This window comes from Bombus flavifrons, chromosome 5 (assembly GCF_040668555.2).
Source record: "Bombus flavifrons isolate JBK064 chromosome 5, iyBomFlav1_principal, whole genome shotgun sequence".
NCBI classification, from domain to species: Eukaryota; Metazoa; Arthropoda; class Insecta; order Hymenoptera; family Apidae; genus Bombus; species Bombus flavifrons.
In genome coordinates, this window is record NC_138446.1 from 3,124,083 (window position 1) to 3,145,578 (window position 21,496).

A 21,496-nucleotide genomic window follows, 5' to 3' on the forward strand; every position below is an offset into this window, starting at 1 on the left:
GAAAACTTTACAAGAATGCTTACTTTAACTCCTGAGAGGTTTAATTGTAACTTACGAGATTAATGTTTCCGGGTTTTCTCTGTTACTTTCAGATAAAATATATTTTCCAAGCAAATAAAACCAAAGCAAAATAAATGCAAGAACTGTTATGAAGAAGTATGATCTATTTGTATATACATATATCTAGCTTGTTATTTTTTCGCGTTATTTGTTTAAACATGTAACTAGTCCGGTAGCGTAATTGAACATTTTGATTTAAAACTCGAGTATCTTCGTATGATTTAGGGTAGAGTACAATTTTACTTGTAATCTATAAAATTTAGCTATCAACCATGGTAAAAGATAAAAATACAATTTCTTATCAAAAGAATAAAAGTAAAGGTATGTGTGTGTGCATGAAGCTAATAAACGACAAGGTTTTTATAAAGAATTATTGTATTTATTAAAAGATACGAATCCTTAATTTGGTTCAAACTCATTTATTAATCGGAGCCAAGATACAGTCTGTCCTCGAGGCAGTACTTTTACAATAACATGGTATTATATTTCTTGAAAAATAAGAATTGTACTAGATTAGTAATAGTATAAATCGAGAGTATTAGATATTTCGCTGCATCTAAGGACAAAATTTCATGTACAATATTAGATTTACAGATTCAGGCCACAGCGTTGAAATAGGTTAGACAGAATAGCCGATGAACATTCGATACAAAGAATGTAGCGAGTAGGAGAGGTAGCTACCGGTCGTTCGAACATATCCAAACAGAACGAATAAATATCTATGTATGTATATGTAATGTACGTTACAAGATGATCGGATTTACTTTCTTGTGAAAATCAAGTTCCTCAAATAGCTGAAACATTGGATCGATTTCTGAAATTAAGTACAGATATCTGCGAAACAATGTTCCTTTCATCGAAAAGGGGAACAATCATTTTGTATCGTGAGTTGGATCTTTAACTTAATCGAGCAATAAAAAAAATTAACTAGCCTTGCAATTGTGTTTGTGTATGAAAATAATTTGACCGATGAAGTATATGTATAGTAAATTGTATTTTCTGGTTAATCTATTGTTTGAGAAGCGGAACGAAATATTATAGATAAAGGTTAAATAGAACTTCCAATTAATAATTATCTTTACTCGTTTGTTATATTTTTCTTTGTTCTAATTTTAAATACTCCCCTTATTACAATAAATTATTTTCAAACACATCTCAACCTGTTTGATATGATAAATAATTCAGAATCACCTAAACAATAGTCTTTATACAACAAGTGTTAGAATATGTTATATTATCAAACACTTAAGTAATAATGTATCTTCTGTTTCTTGTTTGCAACTATTATACATTTAACTACTATTCTATTGTTAGAGCAGTAAACAACTTTTCGTCACTTTCACAAAAGATCCGAGAAGGATATTTTTTTTTATCCGCATAATACACTATTGGTTTCTCTTCTTTCTCTCTTATAGGATATCAACACACTTGTTAACTTTGTTTATGTTAATATATCACCACACGATAGCGATTACTTTTTTCTTTTTATATTTTTAGAAGATCTGTGGTGTATCGAGCTGCTTGACTTCGAATACTACCGATACTAAGCAATAAGAGCTGCCGCGAAAAAAGATATCAGTTAATAAGTTAAACAAATTAAAGTAGATTAATTCTCGGTTCTCTTGTGTACGTTATACTTGTATATATGTATATCACAATCCCAAAATTCGAAAAACTTTTTGTATGGGTGTTACAACGATATTTTCGAACAAGTCCACCCTGTTTTTTCGTGGACCACAACAGTAGTAATCACTCGATAACAGATACATCTCGTGACAAAAGGTATTATGGCGGTTAAAAGTTTGCCAGTAAACCTCTGCTTGCGTATATTGTCCGAGGAAAATTATATCAAGAAAATGTTGACTTAACTCGAAGAAATTGCAATCTAATTAATTCTCTGCAAGACACATTATAATATAGTTTTATGCAGGTGATTAGTACCATTAACATCAACTATACAATTATTGCTATGGAAGCAGTACGACGATTCAGAGCCTCGATAAATTCAAATGAACTTATACATACATACATACATACATACATACATACAGCTCGTACGTACGTATATGTATATTATATATTGTCTTTAAGTAATCTAATCTACGTATAATTTTTAAAATTACAGTAGCTCTCTTTCGTTCTCGTCGTTATATACCATAAATTCAATTGAATTCATCATTCACGCTGAAATAGCGTAACTTACAACACGTTATTATACAAACAGCTCTTTGTTTTAACGTATAATACTTTTCCTACTGCATTTGTTCCTTTATGTACATAGCATATCTAGCGATAACTACAATTATAATAACAACTAATATACAACTTATCAACGATGTGACGACACAACAGGTCTATTATAGACGAGAATAGTACGAGCCCGAATATCTGACATCGCGGATAAATTATATATTACACTGCATTCAACGTTTATTCAGTACGCTATTATCTCAATTAATTAATTATCTTTATTGTCAATACATTCGGAACAACGTCGCTGCACCTTCAACAACAGGGTCTTGTTCAAACTTTCTGATTTGGATTTTTAGCGTTGATGAGTTATTCGTGCATCTGCTTTGGTTGTTTTCTTTTAAATATGCATATGTATATAAGTACATATGTAGGTACAGTTAGTCACAAAAGCATCCGACCATGTTACGTATTTGACATACTTTGAATAAAATTACATATTAATAAAGAAAAGAAAATAATTCGGAGTCTACTTTCAGCAAATATTTATTAATTTATTTCATAGTAATGGACTAATTGTTTGAAAATAAAATAAAAAAATATATATATACTAAACAATTATATTTAAAAAATTAAATATCAGATATGTATTCCGGTGGGCAGATATTTTTGTGACATACATATATATTTTTTGCAAAGGAGTTTTGTTTTGCAAAGTTTTGTTTTGTTTGCGAAGGAGGAACAAACAAAGATAAGGTACCGGTTCACGGGAACGATTTAATGTTACAGGACGTCCGAATGGATTAACGGGACCGATTGGTTAAAAGGCGAATTATTACATAATTATATGTATTGACTCGCACGTAGTTGAATCAGTTTCCTATATTTGTCTAAATACTTATTTTTTTATATCTTATATAACCTATATGAACTAACAATTTGTTTAATTTTAATAGTGGCCACCTCACTTTTCCTGGGTTTTACTATTTGGTTCACATGTTTCGTGCATATCATTCATTTGTCGCGTTATACGTTATGTGTATGTGTATGTATATAGAGGTTATTACACATGTCGAAATCGCGCATATATATATATATTTAATATATAATAATATATATATATATATATTTAATCTTATTTGTGTTTATACGTGTATATACGACGTTTTTTTATATTCTTTGCTGAAAGATGTGCGTGTGTATTACCTGCTTGTAAAAGTATCTCATATATGTTTCCTTTACTCTTATGCCGCTCTCTTTCTCTCATCCTCTCTCGCTTTCTTTCTCGCCTCGACTTTGAAACAGACACGCGCACACTCACGCATTCAAGTACTCGTTGAACACGCTTGAGTCAACTACACATACATACATATTCGAATACAGCTCTCACTCTTTATCATGTAACATGTTTCCTGTGTGTGCGTGTAAAGTTCGCAATTACTTAATTGTCGAGTTTTAGTTACGTTCTCCTATTTGGTACGACAGAACTTATAGGTGAAATGTGAACGCTAAATTACAGTATAATTGTACGCTATTCCATATTTGGATAGAACTCGGACGACGTTCTCATAGCTGATACCATTTCTTGTCTTTGTACTTGAGCATCAATCCGTGAGCAGATTGCGAGAAACCCTCAGCTTCGGACATCATGCGTCCTGTTCGCTCCTCCAATTGTGACAACTTCTCACCTCGCTCGAGAACCATTTGATGAGCCACGTTTACTTCTCCCGTCGCTGTTGTTACACGTTCTCGCATATTTTCCGTTGCTGCGTTCGGTCCTGGTATATGTTTTGCAACCGTACGGGAAGCTCGACCGCTTGATTCACCAACTGAAAATAACATTAATTCTGCTACTTAATTTATTGAATACCAGAGTAGAATACAATATACTTTTGTGCATTTAGATTCTCTGGTACGTTATCGTCTTAATATAATGCATAAATATGAAATATTCTTTTTTCAAACAATATTTCTATCATATACTACATTTAATCTTATTAAAATTATATTTAATCAAAATATGGTTCATGCTATTACATACACTTCCCTAAGAAGTAATTATTTTCGTTATTTCTGATTTATAAAAATTACCAGTAACAAAAGTCAAAAATTCTTCGCCTAAACCATGTTTTTATAGTTTTTCATTCCAAAGCAATTTGTTCGTTCGCTAGTATTCGTTTGTTCGCTTGTATACAGTAATATCTTAAATGATTGGAAAGATAGTAATGTCATAATAGATAGAATGTAATACCCAATCTGATCTAATCAGATCTTGTGATTGATGTAGAATAAACAAAATGAATCTCAATCTCGCTAAATGCTATGTAATGAGGTAATTCCGTAACAGTCGTTCTATAATCTTTGAATATGAGCTAAATGGTCATGAATTAGTAGCTAGTGCAATTAACGGCCTTGGTATCTGCATTACACCTACATTAAGCTGAAAGCATTGCCATAAAATTGTGTGCACTGCTCTTAAATCGTTAAATTCTATTGCTCGTTCTCCTACCAATTTTAAAGACATTTTCATTATTAACATATTATATTTTCCGGTAGTTAGATCTCAATTAGAGTATGCTATAATTATTTCGTGTTCTCCATTCTTAACATAAAACCTGACCATTGAGACAGTTGGACATAAATTCCTTATCTATATAGCTTTTCATTTGAACAAAGCTATGTTGTGTAACGATCGCAATTATAAACCATAGTTAAATACGCTTAATATGACCTCTTTGGCTGAATGCAAAATTGTCGATGATCTTTCGTTTTTATTTAAAATTGTAAATAGTCAAGTCTGATCTTCTCAATTATTACAACTCATTTATTTGTACGCTTGTTCAAAAACTTCAAAAATCTAAATATGGTTCGAGTGATTCAATTAATCGAACACTAAAATTAGCCAATACATTTACGGATAAGATTCATTGTTCCTGTAGCTCTGTTCATTGTTTCAAGAAATCTTTATACATAGCGCTGTTTTCACACTGTTTAGATTGTGTTTTTAGTTGTAGAATTTTTGTAATTGCATTACGTGTATTTAATTTTATACCGCTTATTATGTAGCTCATTATGTTACTGTTCTTTTACTTCTGCTCTTCTTTCTATATTTTCTAGTTTTGTTTATTCCTTATCTTATAAACCTGTACATATTGGATTCATACCCATTCTATTAACAAATAAATAAATAAATAACAAATAACAAAATTAAACTTACATAGCTCTTCTCTATCAAGGCTTCGTGATCCTCCGCCGAAGAGGCCTTTGAAGAAACTTTCTTTAGGTGGTTCAGGCATATCGTGACCGGTAAACAAGTCTCCCATCATTTCAGTTAATTCACCACTGGAAACAATACATTTAAAATGGTTAAAAGATTCAAATTCAATTCAAGAATTCAACTGTTTTTAAAATTATTCCTACACGTATGTCATATAGCAAAAATACCTACATACAAAATTTTATTCTTATATTTAATTTTTCTCTTTAACACAATTTTCACTAGAAATATTTTTGAGTTATGAGTTCCGAACATAAAGGTGAAAAAGGTAAATAAAGATTATTTCAAATATCGTTATATTTGTATTGTATCATATAAAAGAAACGATTAGGTAAATGAAATTGTTTATAAATAACTGTAAAATACACATGTATTATGGAATTAAAGCGATCCTTATTTGCCCTTCTAAATCATCGTTTTAACGTTTACAAAAAGATGCATTTAAAGATTTAAAGAATCTGAAATGAATAATTTTTATTATTATAGTATTTAGAAAAGCAGTTTAAAAATACGTCTTACGGAACAGATATAAATATATAATAAATATGCACGTACAGTAGTCCTAAAGCATGAAAGTTTTTTCTATAAATAACTGAAATGAAAACAAAATTAGAAATCGATATCTGCAAGTACTTTTCTAAATCTAATTATACAACCTTTTAACAAATTAATTTTCTAATACACAAAAGAAAAACAGAAATTCTTTTTAATGACAAATCAAAATAAAAACACGATCGAAATGTTTTTACTGCATATGTATCATCAACATTGATTGCATGGAAAATAATGGAATTCTGAAATCAAATTAATATATCTAGAAGCGAAGAATATTATTTCTTGACAAGATACGAATTAATTGACGAATTTGAAAACACCGATTCTAGATTTAACAACCTCATACCATAACATTAATTAAATACGAAGGAAGGAAATAATGAGGAATATAAATTTTCAACAGGAATAATAAAATTCGATTTTTTTAACTTCCCTATTAAATTCGTTGAGATATTACGATAAAAGTGAAACATACCAAAATTGACTGGATACAGAAAACTTTTGGATCTCAGTGGGCGACGAGAGATATAAACCATGGCCCCTATTGCTGAAGCAAAGTGTCTTTGCAATTCTGTAAAAAAGATATACAATAATTAGTGTGATATCTGTTGGTTTCATAAAGTTTATACGAAATATGTAGATGTACTGTGATGATAATATCGAAATTGAAAAAATGTGTGCTTACGTATATATTTAATAAGCTTTATCATATAACGAAAATACTAATAAAAATCGAAACAGTCGTCCGAACGACGTTCAAAGAAGTACCATGAGGTAAAGAAGTTTAGGGATTGAGATGATTTATCGGAAAGAAATAAAATATATATGTATAGCACGCAAGGCATTGTATGTTGTATAAAATACATATTGTGAAAAGTGTATTTTATAGATCACTTACTGATCGGTATCGCCATTAACAAAGAGTTGATGACCCCATATGGACAACATGGGGTCTACAATGCCATGTTTTGTAGTCTGAAAACTGTTAGAGATTACAGAGACAGGAGAAAAGTGAGCGTTAAGCCATACACGAGTAAAAAGAGATTTTTAGTTCGCATAATTAGCATTAACCCTTAAAACATTGGATCTTTTTATCTTCAAGATATTTCCAACAAATGTATTCCACTTGAATACACGATCGCTGTTTTTTAATATGTAAAGAGGATGATGTAAGAAGAATGATAGGTAAAAAAATAATAACATAAGTCGTTGTTTACAAAACTTGCTGCTGTCTAATAATCTTTTTTAATTTAGTATAAACTATAGTATTAGAGTGAATTTTGTGACAATACTCATATTCTGATTAATAAGAACATGAATTCAGACTTTACGTAATACATGTACAATGTAGATATTAACTTGTACATTGGAAACATGCCACAATCAAGTTTTCGAAATATCTCTAATTTTGAACATCAAATAAATATTATTAATTAAACAGGAGTGTTGAAACTTGCACAATAATGTATTTTAAATTTTAAACCATTATACAGGGTGGTTGGTAACTGGTGGTACAAGCGGAAAGGGGGTGATTCTACGCGAAAAAAGAAGTCGAAAATATAGAATAAAAATTTTTCGTTTGAGGCTTTTTTTGCACTTTATCACGTCTCGTTATAACGGATCTCACTGTAATTTTTAACAAAATTAAAAAAAAAAATAAAAAAAAAATTTTATTCTATATTTTCGAGTTCTTTTTTCGCGTAAAATCACCCCCTTTCTGCTTGTACCACCAGTTACCAACCACCCTGTATATTGAATATCATTAGATAATTTAACCCTCAATTGGTATCGTTAGTTCAGAAGTGATTTAATGATTAAAAAAACAATAGGCCATTTCATTCAAGAAAATGTTATTATTAGCGAAATTTCAGAAGCTGTGACTCTCAGACGACCTTCATTCTCGTAGTCTAATTTCCCTCCTGACATAAAGTAACTTTCTCTCGAAAGATCATTTTCTATCAATTTTCAAATAAGAAAATAATTGAGAGTGGCAGAGTTAAGTGGGACATCCTGTGTATTCAAAGTACTTTTCAGGAAAAACATTAAACAAACAATGAGTGTGCCCTAGTCTTACCTCCGAGTTATGGTCAAACTATGTATTCATCGTCTTTCGCATTTCAAAGCGGATTTCATTTGTTACAAAATATCAGTGCAAAATTAGCTTGACCATCAATCTACCACTATTCATGATATGTGGAATAGATTGTATAATTGTCTAGTTTTTATCGACCATAGCTTTCGAATATATTTCTTCCTGATATTCAAAGGAAATATTAAAAGTATTTCATTCGTGATAATTACACAGACAACAAATATTAATAATAGGATTTACAGTTACACCAGAAATACATATAACGATTAAATAAAATTTAGGAGTGGCAAAACCTTATTAAACCTAAAAATGTTACTGAAACGATAAGTTGAACAAAAAAAAATAAACTGGATGTTTTCAACAAAATAAATAATTATGTAAATTTCATAGTTTAAATTCTAGAGTTTTGTAGTCTAATATGTATAAGACCGTAGGGATAAGAACTTGCACAGTTTTTACTTTATGTAATAAGAAGTAAACAACGAGTACATATTTTATATGAATTTGTAGGGAGAAAAAAATATTCGACCGATCCAATTTGCTGGACTCGATCTCGGATTCGATTCCGGATCGAGCTAGCCGGGTAAGTGTTTTCCCAATTAAGCTATTCAAACTGTCGGTAAATATTTTTCCCGTAATTTTTAAGTCTTAAATTAGGCTGTTGCCTACAAATATTTGTTCTAAACTCTACCAGGAATACTTCTATATTCTAAATGGTACACTTAGAAATATTTTGTATATCAAGACCAAAATTTGATATTATCAAATATTAATATCTTTAAAAGAGCATCAAAATGAGCCATACGATATGTATACATATGTATATATATTATTTTACATCTTATATTAACATAGTGTACAAGATGAAGTATAATTTTGATTCAAAAATAACACCCCTTGGTGAAAAAATAAAAAATATTCGTATAACGAAATAAACAGTACATATACACGATATTTCACACAATTGAAACAAGCTGTATCTCTAAAACGGTAAAAGATAGAAAAGGATTTCATCGGACAAAATTAAACTTTGTTTAGTATAAATATTTTTAAATCATCTTAATTTTCTCAAATAAAAGTATAATAGGCTATGAACTTTTTTCTACACCGATTTATGTATATTGATTGTATTGTTTTTTTTAATAATAATTTATATATGGTACAGACAGTTTTATACAAAAAAAAAAAATAAAGGATACACATATGTTTATGTATAATGTATATACATGTACATCTAGAGAAATCTTTCATTCTTTTAACTGAGTAACAGAATATACTCAATGAGTAACTATAAACACATATACAAAATACTCGAAAATGATTTGTCACAAGAACCATAGCGTTATTCTATACCTCTGGATTGGTGAAGATCTCCAAAAAAAAATCTTTTTGATTGCATTCAAAATCGGATATTCTAGTCATCATCAGTGTCAAAAGTCTCAAAGGAACCACAGATCGCAATTCAACCGATGTTGGAAAAGATGTTAAAGTATCATTAGTTTTCAGACTCACTTTATTTGTAATGTGCTTACATTTTGCAGTTAGATACAGGGAAAATAACAAATATATTGAAAATAATGCCAATGAAAGACCGATTAAACTTTGACATCATTTTTCAAGAAAAGGGTTCAGTTGCGATCCATGATTCCTTTGATAAGCTTGGTTCTCGTGACAACTACAGTATGATGTAGCCAAAAATTTTGTCCTTGAACTTCAAGATCAAGGCCAATCTTGCGGTTATTTTTGGCATACTTTTATTGATCCAAAGGTGTAAAATAACGCTACGATGCTTGTGACAAATCATTTTCGAACACCCTGTATCTACATCCAGGGACGAATTTATCTTAACGGCAATAATAATATAAGCGCCGGGCCCCGAAAGTGCTTGTCGAAAAAACTAATAAACGATTATCAGAATTACACAAAATACATTTGTTAGTATGCAAAGACTGGGAAATAAATTTTAGCTTGGCTGAAACGATGTCTACTGGATCAACACGTATAATCGTTCGAATATTCGGAACATTCAATGGGTCCATTCCAAAGTGTTTTGGAGGATTTTTATGTTCTATAGAATACGTGAAAAATAATTGAATCCTCCAACGAGAGTCGCTTGCCATAGAAATTTTAAACGCAGTTTTGGACTGCCATCGCATTATGCGTATTTTAATTACTACACATGTAGTTCACCGTCTAAATGAGTATCATATTCTGACAGATTAGCTAAAGAATCCCTAAAACAAAATATTAATTTCCTGATGGTTTAACGAACATCGATTTAGCGAGGCTAAACTATTTAAAATTTGGCTTAGTTCAGGGGCTCCAAAATGATTATTTTTAACTTCAAGCTCTCGAAGGTTTAAATCCACCACTGCATAATCTAATGTTTAAAAAATACATATATATGTATAAGTATATATACACCATTCATTAGTACACTGATAGTATACTAATATCAGAGAAGGAATGCGTGACGTCATTTGATAGCGTTGACGATTCAGTTACCGATTTACATTAATCTTCGGACCTAGTCTATATCAATTTACTACATGGTATAATATCACGTGGCAAGTCGTTGTATTTGCCTTAACAAACGCTATGATAATCTAATTAAAAAGATACGGGGTCCCATTTAAAAAAATTAACTTGACTTTATATACTAAGCATTTTTAAAGTAAAAACAATTTTTTGATAACTTAAATCCCTCGTGAGATACTCCACTGTTTCTGTTTAAACGGAACACCTTATATATAGGATATACAGGGTGGTTGGTAACTGGTGGTACAAGCAGAAAGGGGGTGATTCTACGCGAAAAAGAAGTCGAAAATATAGAATAAAAATTTTTCGTTTGAGGCTTTGTTTTCGAGAAAATCGACTTTGAATTTTCGCTTGGTACGCGTGCGGTACGTTATAATGGATCTCAGTAGATCGTTGTCTCGATGGAAAAATTTGAAGAAAAAAAAAATTAAAAAAAATTTTTATTCTATATTTTCGACTTCTTTTTTCGCGTAGAATCACCCCCTTTCCGCTTGTACCACCAGTTACCAACCACCCTGTATAACATACATCTCCATTTAAGTGGAAACGACAAAATACTAATACTAGCGCGGGATTGAAGTTATCAAAAAATTATTATTACAAGCGCTGTTTAATATATAGAGAAACATTAGGTGTTATAATTGGTGTAAATGCATGTTATAAATAACTTTTTGTAAGTATATATATTTTATAGTATAATACATATGTATATTATATATATGTATAATTCAAATTGATATAACTCAATATAAATAAGTAATATATTTCATGTTGCGTAAAACATTTTTGGATAATCATCAATTATATTAATAATCAGAATATGAATATTCATATTAACGGAAAAGAATATTTAAGAAAACAGAAAAGAACACTATCATAACAGAAAAGAAATATACTATGTAAGAAGAATATGAATTGAAGATGCAAATTTGCTATTATTTCAAAAGTAAATAGCTGCCAATTCAATAGAGTAAATAGTAGTAGCATAGAACTGTTTATTGAATTAACTATATAGAAGATATTAAACAGTGCAAAAGAAGTGCTTATATAAAGAATACTACATGAAACATGCTATAAGTGTATTAAGGGTTAACGAATATACGTTAGATATAGTAAAGAAATTACATGCTATAAATATTAATATTGCTTATTATCATTTCACTAAATATACTTAATTAATTATTCTATATTTATATTGGTGTCAGATATCAAGTAATATCTATACAACATTCACTCAGCTACATAATACATGGTGCATAACGCTATGCAAAGAAAGAATGTTTAAATTCGTATTTCAAAAATATAAAGAGATCGCGGAGTTATTATTCATTGTATATATAATTGTATATATAGATAGATAATAGTAAACATAATTTAAGTATGCCCACTATAGTTTTCACAAATATTTATATCGGTATGTTGAGAAGTACATGAAATTTAAAAAAAAAATCAATTTCGTTTTCTAGTAATATATCTGCATACATATCAATAAATCAATAAATTTTCAATTTTAAATTCATAAACAAATAAATTATATCGTACATATATATAATAAAACATATAATTCCATTCGAAATCAATATATGCAATTAGTTACATGTTCCATACGTAATCAATTCAACGTAATCAAAAACTAATTAATAAACAAAGTTTTATATATAAACGTTTATATATAAGTTTCCCTTGTATTAAATGATTATTCTATTCATCTGAAACTACAACAATGTTTTCTCAATAAACGATCAAAGGATGAAAATATTATAATGTATACTTTAATATTTACAATTGTGTACATTATAATAATATTAGATTGTTTCTTTTTAAACAGCTGGTAATGTCACGTTTTGGTGACTCATCGACGATTAATATTTCATTATATCTTGACTATTTTTTTAAAGCTTCCACTATTTAAAAATATAAACATTTAAACAATTTAGAAATTAGTAGTTAAAGCCGTTACACGTACAATAGTTATGTAGAATAATTATTTTTTTTACTATTATATACATATATTCCAAAAATAATCAATTAGAAGTATTTGCCAAGAAAATAATATCATTAGTATGAAATGACTTTTATGCTACATTCGACGATGTACATATATAAAATGTTGCAGTCTTGCAATGTTGCAATAATGCAATAGCATATAGTGCATTATATACCATGTGCAATTAGAATGATTATTTTGCCGCAAAGCTAATATAATGAAACAATTGTTATTCTTACCTCAAATCTATAAGCGGTAGAAAATCGACGTCTATAAGCGGCCTCAGACTTGGCAAACTATAAGTAGCTATGTGACCATTTGAAATGTAACATACAAGACAGACATTGTCTGAAACACACAGAAGATTTTGCTCTTTTATCTATATTAATCTAACTTGATTTTTCCCAGATGAGTTGAATACTGACTTGCTATTTACTCAAAAATGTTGATACTGTCTGAATATAATTCAACCCAAACTATATGTATTACATAGCAATAAAGCAATTCATAATATCTCATATTACACATATCGAATTGTATTCCAACGATTACGTAAAAATGTTCGAAGTATGCTTGTTATACTACGATCTTACGATCTGCGACAACGGTGCACTACAGAAATATATGTAACTAGCACAAAATTCCTTTCTTATTGACCCACAATCTTAAACAGATACTAAAATTTGAAATTGTTGTGAATTCTCTTGATCGGGTGATTAGAAGAAAAATTAAACGTGATTCTGGCATCTGCTTATCACACAACTTTCGGAATTTGAAGTGAAACGTTTGAAATGTGTACCAATATAAAAGCAGGAAAGGACAACATATTTTAAACGTAACTGTATATTGTACATCTATAATTATTATCAAATACTAATTAGTTAGTAATATACATATGTATACTTAATTCGAAAACTTAAGACTTTGTACAAATATGAAATAAATTGTTTACGAAAAAAAGGATATTTACGATACATACCTTTTAAAGACGTAATCTCTGCTTTAATCACGATATGACTTTCAGCCAGTTGTTGTCTGTACTGACAATTTTGCGAGGGTAATGCTACAACCCTCGCTTGTTTTTCTGATGCTAATACAACGAATTGGCGGTCTTCGAAGCCCTCTCCGGTAGTTACTTGAGTGTTCATCGATGGAGAAGACGTTCGACTATTACATTTGCCTTGACTTCCTGTAACGACAAAAGGCGCATCGTATCACTGGAAGAAAACTGTTTCTAAAAAAATATTTGTAAAAATATTTTTGCCAATGAAAATTCGAATTTACAGCAAATCTCACTACTAAGTACATCATATTTACAGGGTGTTACGGATAGTACAACCGAGTATAGCTGGATTCCTTGTAAACAAATAAATCCAATATATAGAATAATGATTTTCTATTTGCAACTTCGTTGTCGACAAAATTAAATTTGAAAATTCCTTACGCACGCTAGCACTTCTCGCGTTTGCGACTTCGCCGTACTATAATGATATAATTAACTTGTCCCTGTATTTAGCATGCTGAGGACACTAGCAATGTCATGCTTAATCTTGGTGACTTAATCTGCAATATCACTCAACTTTATTCTATTGGATTTTTTGTTGAGGTCTCATTAACGAATTTGTATATCTAAAGATTAAACAAATAATGAACCGTTGCAAGAAAGGGTTATGCAGCTATTTGAGCAAGTGTGGACCAAAAATTCGTTGTCATCAGTTTATGCTTTCATGATTCGAGAAGCAACAATTTGTTTACGGCAAGATTTCGCTAAGATGTAGCTTTAATCAGTATCCTTCATAACATTATCAAAATCCTAACGTATAATGTAATCGGTTAAGTTGCAAAAGCAACAATTGCATAGACGAAAAATTTTCAAATTTGATTTCCTCGAAAACGAAGCAGCAGATAGAAAATCGTTGTTCTGTATTTTCGGTTTATTTTTTCATACAGAGTCCACCCATGTCAGCTTGTACCACCCATTTCGAAACATCCTGTATATTACAAATTACATTATTTTATGGAATCATACTATGTAGATAATGTCACTAATAATGTAAAAGTTGCAATATATATTAAAAAAACAGGTATCATAACATACTATTGCGTTCTTTACTCTCCATACTGTCGTCTTTCCAGGACTCATAAGAGTATGGAATCAGGGCACCATTACAATCTAAGAAGAACATTGATAGAATACATCCCTTTAACTTAAACGTAGATCCATCTATAAAAACAAATAGAATAATCATTACATTAGGTTATTATACCTTGTCTCATGCGCACAGGCACGCACATACATAGAAAGGCCTAATACATTTCATCGAACACAATAATACTTACTGCAGGTAGAAACAACGACTGGATGAGCGTGTCGTTCTCCACGAGCAGGTGTATTAAATATCACCGTTTGTATAGATCCTAAAGATGTACCGATCCAAAGTGTTGGCACAGGACTGGTATCTTAAAAATAGAATAAACATATTAATAAAAGCATCGATTAAGAAGCAATTTAGTGTGAAAATGTCACATACCGCTCTTTTTCGTGTAGGAATCTGCGAATGTAAGGCAGCTGATGGTTTCTGTGGTGATATTCTCGAGCGACGACATGCTCGAGCTTCTTGATCGTTGAAACGAACTGTCATATTTGTCTACCCGACCAGCAATCCCGAGAATAAATGGAAAATTAAATACCGAACACGTAACATTGCCGTATAAATCATGACGAGCATGCAACATCTATCACAGTAAACATCTCTGACAAGTTAAGTTTTCTAACGTAAATTAACGAAAATCGGTAAGAGACTCGGTCAGAGTGTGAAAGAAAACTTAAACGTTTTGGATAGTGACACTAACATAATAACAAGAATAGCAATAATTACAACAACAACAATAATAATAATAATAATAACAGCGACAGCAACAACAACAACTATTATGTCTAGTACCTCTCTTGATAGGACAGTTCACAAAGTAACATCTTTCATTCGTTTCAACATTCATCAAGTCGATCCGATGTATGTATATCTAGTATGTCGCAAAGTTCGTTAGAATGCCACGCAAAACGAAAAGAACAAAAAATAAGGTAACATTGTAATTGTAATTAAGAGATCAGTCAATCTTAAGCGAATATATTATTGGCACTATGTGCCGATTCATCATGCGCAAATTACGTGTAGCCAAATCAACGACGTATATCCCACTTTCATTCTGTTCCCTATTAATTATCGCGTTCAACAAAATGAAGTACTAGAACTTTATACTTAAGTGATGTAATTAAGATAATACTTGAGTAGCATATTTAAACGGTGTTAGTAATGTTAATTTTCATATTTACCTAAAATCATTAGATAAATGGTAAAAGTATAAGGTCGATGAGATTCTGTAATAAGACGCGTACATTTGTAATAAGATTTCCAACTAGGGTAGAAAGTTAACAAATATTTTACGACATACATTATTCGTTAAAATCTTGCAAATTACAGATTGAATGGAACTTTAAATTATATTTCCATTTTAAACGCAACTAAGGACCGGTTACCGTGTCAATCTTAATCGTCAAAAATTATTTTTATTTTAATAAAAATTATTTTTTATTTGCTTCCGATACAATTCTTGTTCGATTCATGAAAGGACATCTCGGTCGAAATAAATTTTTGCCTCTGCATAATATTATAGTATATGCGTTATTCAGCATTTGATCTTAATATCACCGAAATAAAACGAGTTGCGTCGCTAATCGTTTTCATGAAATTATAGCACGTTCGACACAATTCACACTCCTAAAGGCACTTGAAAGCTTGAACACAAAGAGTGACCTGGTTTTAAAAATTAAAACATGAACTTCAAATAACATATACAATTCACGCTCTAGATATAAGAAGAAACGAAATTTCAGTAGCAAGAATATGATTATGCACTAAAAAGGCATTCCGCGACATCCCTGCGAATTCTACGTTCCAAACGTACTCAGTATACATGTACGCGCGTTATATAGGTATGCACAAGATTTTAATAAAAGTTCAAGCTTTTCTAAACTCGATTTCTTACTCATCGGTATAATAAATAATTCGTTCTTTTTTTACTTACATTATGTCATTGAAATACAGCGGTAACTATATAGTCTGCATTGCTATGTAATTTGATACTTGTTTTCCTAAATTATAGCTTCATAGTTATAATTTATCATGTAACATTAAACATGTATATGATATAAATCCCATATTTGATATATTTTATATAGGTATATAAGACATGTATCAAGTGTACGAAAATTTTTAATTATCAGCTGTTTGCACAGATACCGTTCTCTTTATTTCGATGTAACTTTATACCATACTAATGCTAAAGAAACTATAACTATTTCATCTTTATCAACATCCTGTGCATTCGATATTTCATAAAGTGTACACTGAGCGGAAGAATTAACTCAATGTGTTATCATTAGGCAACATTTATTAGAAAAAAGCCAACTGAAAAATGAGGCAGATAGATGAAAATCGGAGAGAACGCGGAAGAGTATTTTTTTATCAGAGGTGCAGTGTGAGAATTAGAAATCACGCAAACTGGATGATGTGCCGTTTTGTGTTTTTAGAGAAAGTGGTTTGACCAAGAGTGAGTGAATAGACCGTTAGGAAAAAAAGACGTGATGCAGAGTAATAAAGTCTGCCGAAGTAATATATATCCACACTCAAATCAGCAAAGACCAGACAGTATTTATCAGACATAGCGAAAAAGAGATACGATAACGAAGACCAATCTTAAAAACAGCCATTTTTAAAAGTTACAAGTTAATTTATGACCATGATATTACTATAAATTCTGTATGTCGGTCGTCAAGGAAGAAGATAATATCGATTAATATAAGAGTAACGATAAAAAAAGGTATAAGAACATGTTTCAGAGTATACGTTTACGCTGTAATAAATTTGTTTGAAATTATAACGTTATAAACTATAACACAGTATCGAAACGGTTTTATGAAATTTAAAATTTAAAGAGATTTAAATGAAAAAAAAAATTGATCTAAGGAATTCCGGAGTATTAGTTAGATTTGATCTAATTTTCATGAACTACTTATAGATTATTTTATGTCATTATATATTATTATACATATATCGTTGTATCGTTGTATCGTTTTCCCAGAATTACTCACAAAAATTAGTCACTTCTCGATTTTGAACAAATTCACCTTTGAAACAGTTTGATTTTCTGTAACAGTATGGAACAAATCTGTTCAAGAAATGCTGGTCTCCATTAATCGCATTGAACCTACCATAGAAGAATCGTTCTATTAACAACGAAATCAAAGGAACAACGAAACGAGGAAAAAAGCACTCAGAGAAGAATAGACTTATCTCATTCAGTAACATAGAAAACAATCGATGATCTACATAAGTAGTATAGCAATTGTACTTATTAAAATGATAATTCATTGAATAATACTACCGAAGCTGTTATACTGTCTGGTGTTGGAGAGAATATTCTGGTAGTTGAAAGAAGCTTGCGGAGTGGTCGACGAATAGCCTCGTATCTCGGTGTTACGGTGACTAGAGAGTAACGAAGTCGTTGGAAAGTTGTTCAACGACGAAGAGTCCAGCTCATAATGGTTGGTAGTGGTACTCAGACACTTCTGGAGCTTTCTTATACCCTGAGCACGAGACTGACGTGCTTCGATCGTAAGGGATTTGCGAGAATTCGCATTCGAGCCGGCGATATCGTCGTCGCCGCTATTTACGGTATTCTGAACACCCGACCGAGGGATGCAGACACCACTAGTACTAGGTCCTCCACTACTTTCGCTATTGCAACCACCGTCACCAGTGTTACCACAGGGGCTACAGCTATTACTATCGGCGTTGTCACCTTTCTCACCGCAACCACTACCACCAACGACCACCGTACTTCTTCGCGTTACCGGCAACATGCACATCCCGTTCATCTACAAATGAGCGATAGATCAAACGTGAAGAAAGTATGATAGATGTGCTCGGCTAAGCAGTCTTAAATCCCACTCTAAAACTCTAGTATTACCTTACAGTAAACGGTTTTTCTTTCACATTCTCCTCCAAGTTATCGCTACTCATCTTTTCAGCCTTTTATATTTTAATTACATGTTAATTCTACCATTAACTACGTTATTTTCCACGGTGACAGAGTAACTTCACCGGAGTCTGATTTTCAATTTACTTAAATGTAGAAATAGTATTTAGGCATGTTTGTTAAGACGTATTAGCGATGTAAACAGAATCAAAGATCGAAGGTATTTAAGAAGAAAAATGAAATTAAAACTGCTTGTTACCTGAACGAATCTTACATGTTCTAGAGGAGGAAAAGAATTTATGTTATATTCCTTGTAGGATAATAATCCAAATTACGGAATAAATAGAGTGATCTCCATACTCTATGAAAACTGGTTCTGTAATATGTAGTGAGAAAAGTGACATTCCTCAGAAATATTATTATCATTATTACAGCGAAATATCATTTTTATGTTAGCTGGGACAAGTAAAGATATCAAACATTTCAAAAGGCCTTAAAAACTAGTTGGTAGCCTGTGTAAAAAATTACTTTGCTTTCTTTTTATTATATCCAGTATTCTGCTTTTAATTTAAAAAAAAATGGTAACAAAAGATTATGGAATTGTAGGTCTTGTTGTTGCAGAAAGGTCTTATGGCGATATATACCTGTATGTTCCGCGTAATCTGAGAATAACAATAATTTGGACAATTTTTAACTAATAGACATAACAAGAGCCAAAGTGTCATAGCAGTATACATATATACATGTGTGTGTGTAAGTTGTGTAATAAATATTTTCACCTTCTTACATATATTCGATACAGACCTAAATATTCCGTACCTGCCAGATTTCATTTTCTCAAGATTTTAGTAAAAATTTATTAGTGTTTATAGAATTTTTCAAGTAAAATTACTATCTAGTACTCTAGTATTCTTTCTTATTAAGTAAAAGTAGAAGTTAGATAAATTTATTAAATAAAAAATGTTATATTTGCTATGATATTTTGACTCTGATTCCTATTTGTCGATCAGATAATCATGATCTTAAATTTCTCAAGATCCATGAATACAATATTTCAAAAAATTGACTCACTTCTTACTATTTTCATTTGTTATTCCTAATGAGAGAACTGCCAATCACATATTCATTTAACAAAATAACACATCGTTCACGAAATGTTTTGTACAACTGATATCGTTCGATAAAATTTCACTAATGGATAATTATTTGGAATAGGGGCAACCTTATCGATTTCGATGACCTTGAAATGTATTGTCAAGGTCGAAATTCTGAACAACTTTCTCCTATACATATAATCGCCGCTCGGCTTCAGTTTTCAAGCTATAAGATAATTTATATCTGATACAACATGTAAATATTATTTAACAATTTATTTTATAAATTATTGTTCTGTAAACAATTCTTCAATGGCGGTAGATAGATATATTTGTTACATTTTTGACCAATTGAAGAACGGAATAAATCAATCGATAAATAAATATCAATCGATTCATAGAAAATTATTTCACGCTAGCGTTATCGTCTATCTAACACCGATTGCATACTATTCTACCCTAAGCTATGATCCATCAATTTTTCTTTCTTACTTATACGATACTAAAAGTGGTTTTTTCTCCCGTCAATGAGTTAAATTTAGGTTGAGTTAAAAATATACGGCCGCCTAATCTAAAATGGAGTGTAATCAAGCTTACATTTAATTGAAGTTTTTTTACCAATATCTTGACAACTAAGGCCGAGCGAGGGTTATATGTATAGGAAAAAGGTGTTCAGAACAGTGACCTTGATAACATATTTCAACATCATTGGAATCGATGAGCCTCTATTCCGAATAATTATCCATTAATATTTAATTTAGTTTCAATTGTACGTTTTCGTATTATTTTCTATAGAATTGTAGAAATTTCTACAAATTTGTAAAAATTCAACTTAGCACGATTGAAAAATACCTTAATATTATAGATGCATATCAAGCTAGAATTAATGAATTAAAACGAAGCATTTATAATATTTGCATTACGACAAATATTATTGGTTTACTTGTGAAATGTGAGTATTGACAAATAATTCGTAATACATCTTGAAAATTTAAGCATTAAAAACAAAAAGAATTTTAGATACTTGTAATATAAAGAATGATAAATATTTGATAGTAAACGCGTAATTAATACATAAATATGTATAATACTTATTCACAAAGTGTTCAATGGGTCCATTCCTGTTGTTTTACGAAAGAATCAAATAAAGAAATTAATAACATTTAATTTAGTGAAACAATGTTATTTTAACTAAATATGTAATATAGACATCTTCTGGGCGCATAAAATAAAATTGCAGCAATCGTATTTCACTACGAAAATGAAAAGTTACTCCGCCTTTAATGATTCCATTTAATTGTTATTTGAAAATAATTATAACAGATTTCTATTAACGCTAAATAAAAGAATCGACTGATCAGTGGGAAAAATGGCGGAAGATATTTGTTTCATATATCGTGGTTATTTCTAAGATTTGCTATGTGGAATATCAGCATATATTATGCAGAGCCCTTTATAGCAGTCAGTCAATATGGAAAAAAAATTAGAGAAGCACAAGATAGTCAATGATATATTTCAAGAAGAAAAAGAATATAGCAATGATTTCGCGCCCTGTTGTTATTGATGATGCCGTAACCATCCGTGTTATTATTATTACTATTGCTATTGCGTGCAAATGATTAAAAACATATCGAAAAGCTTTGAAAGCGATGTTGTACCGAGAG

General features: G+C 30.6%; 1 protein-coding gene across 9 annotated transcripts in view; it reads right to left on the reverse strand.

Moving 5' to 3' along the window:
* Positions 1-463: 463 nt before the first annotated feature.
* The window catches only part of Tomosyn (syntaxin-binding protein tomosyn), a 75,440-nt gene continuing 54,407 nt past the window's right edge, over positions 464-21,496 (reverse strand). For 3 of the 9 annotated variants that reach the window (XM_069114193.1, XM_069114191.1, XM_069114197.1), the window contains 9 exons: positions 15,231-15,354; positions 15,040-15,159; positions 14,798-14,923; positions 13,679-13,888; positions 12,939-13,047; positions 6,981-7,064; positions 6,558-6,653; positions 5,468-5,592; positions 464-4,079 (listed from right to left, as the gene is read on the reverse strand). In XM_069114193.1, coding sequence (XP_068970294.1) covers positions 3,817-4,079; positions 5,468-5,592; positions 6,558-6,653; positions 6,981-7,064; positions 12,939-13,047; positions 13,679-13,888; positions 14,798-14,923; positions 15,040-15,159; positions 15,231-15,354 — 1,257 coding nt within the window. In that variant the 3' untranslated portion in view covers positions 464-3,816. Of the gene's footprint in view, positions 4,080-5,467; positions 5,593-6,557; positions 6,654-6,980; positions 7,065-12,938; positions 13,048-13,678; positions 13,889-14,797; positions 14,924-15,039; positions 15,160-15,230; positions 15,355-18,144; positions 18,638-21,496 lie in introns of all 9 variants that reach the window. The other 6 variants (XM_069114192.1, XM_069114199.1, XM_069114198.1 and 3 more) reach the window with 3 other exon arrangements.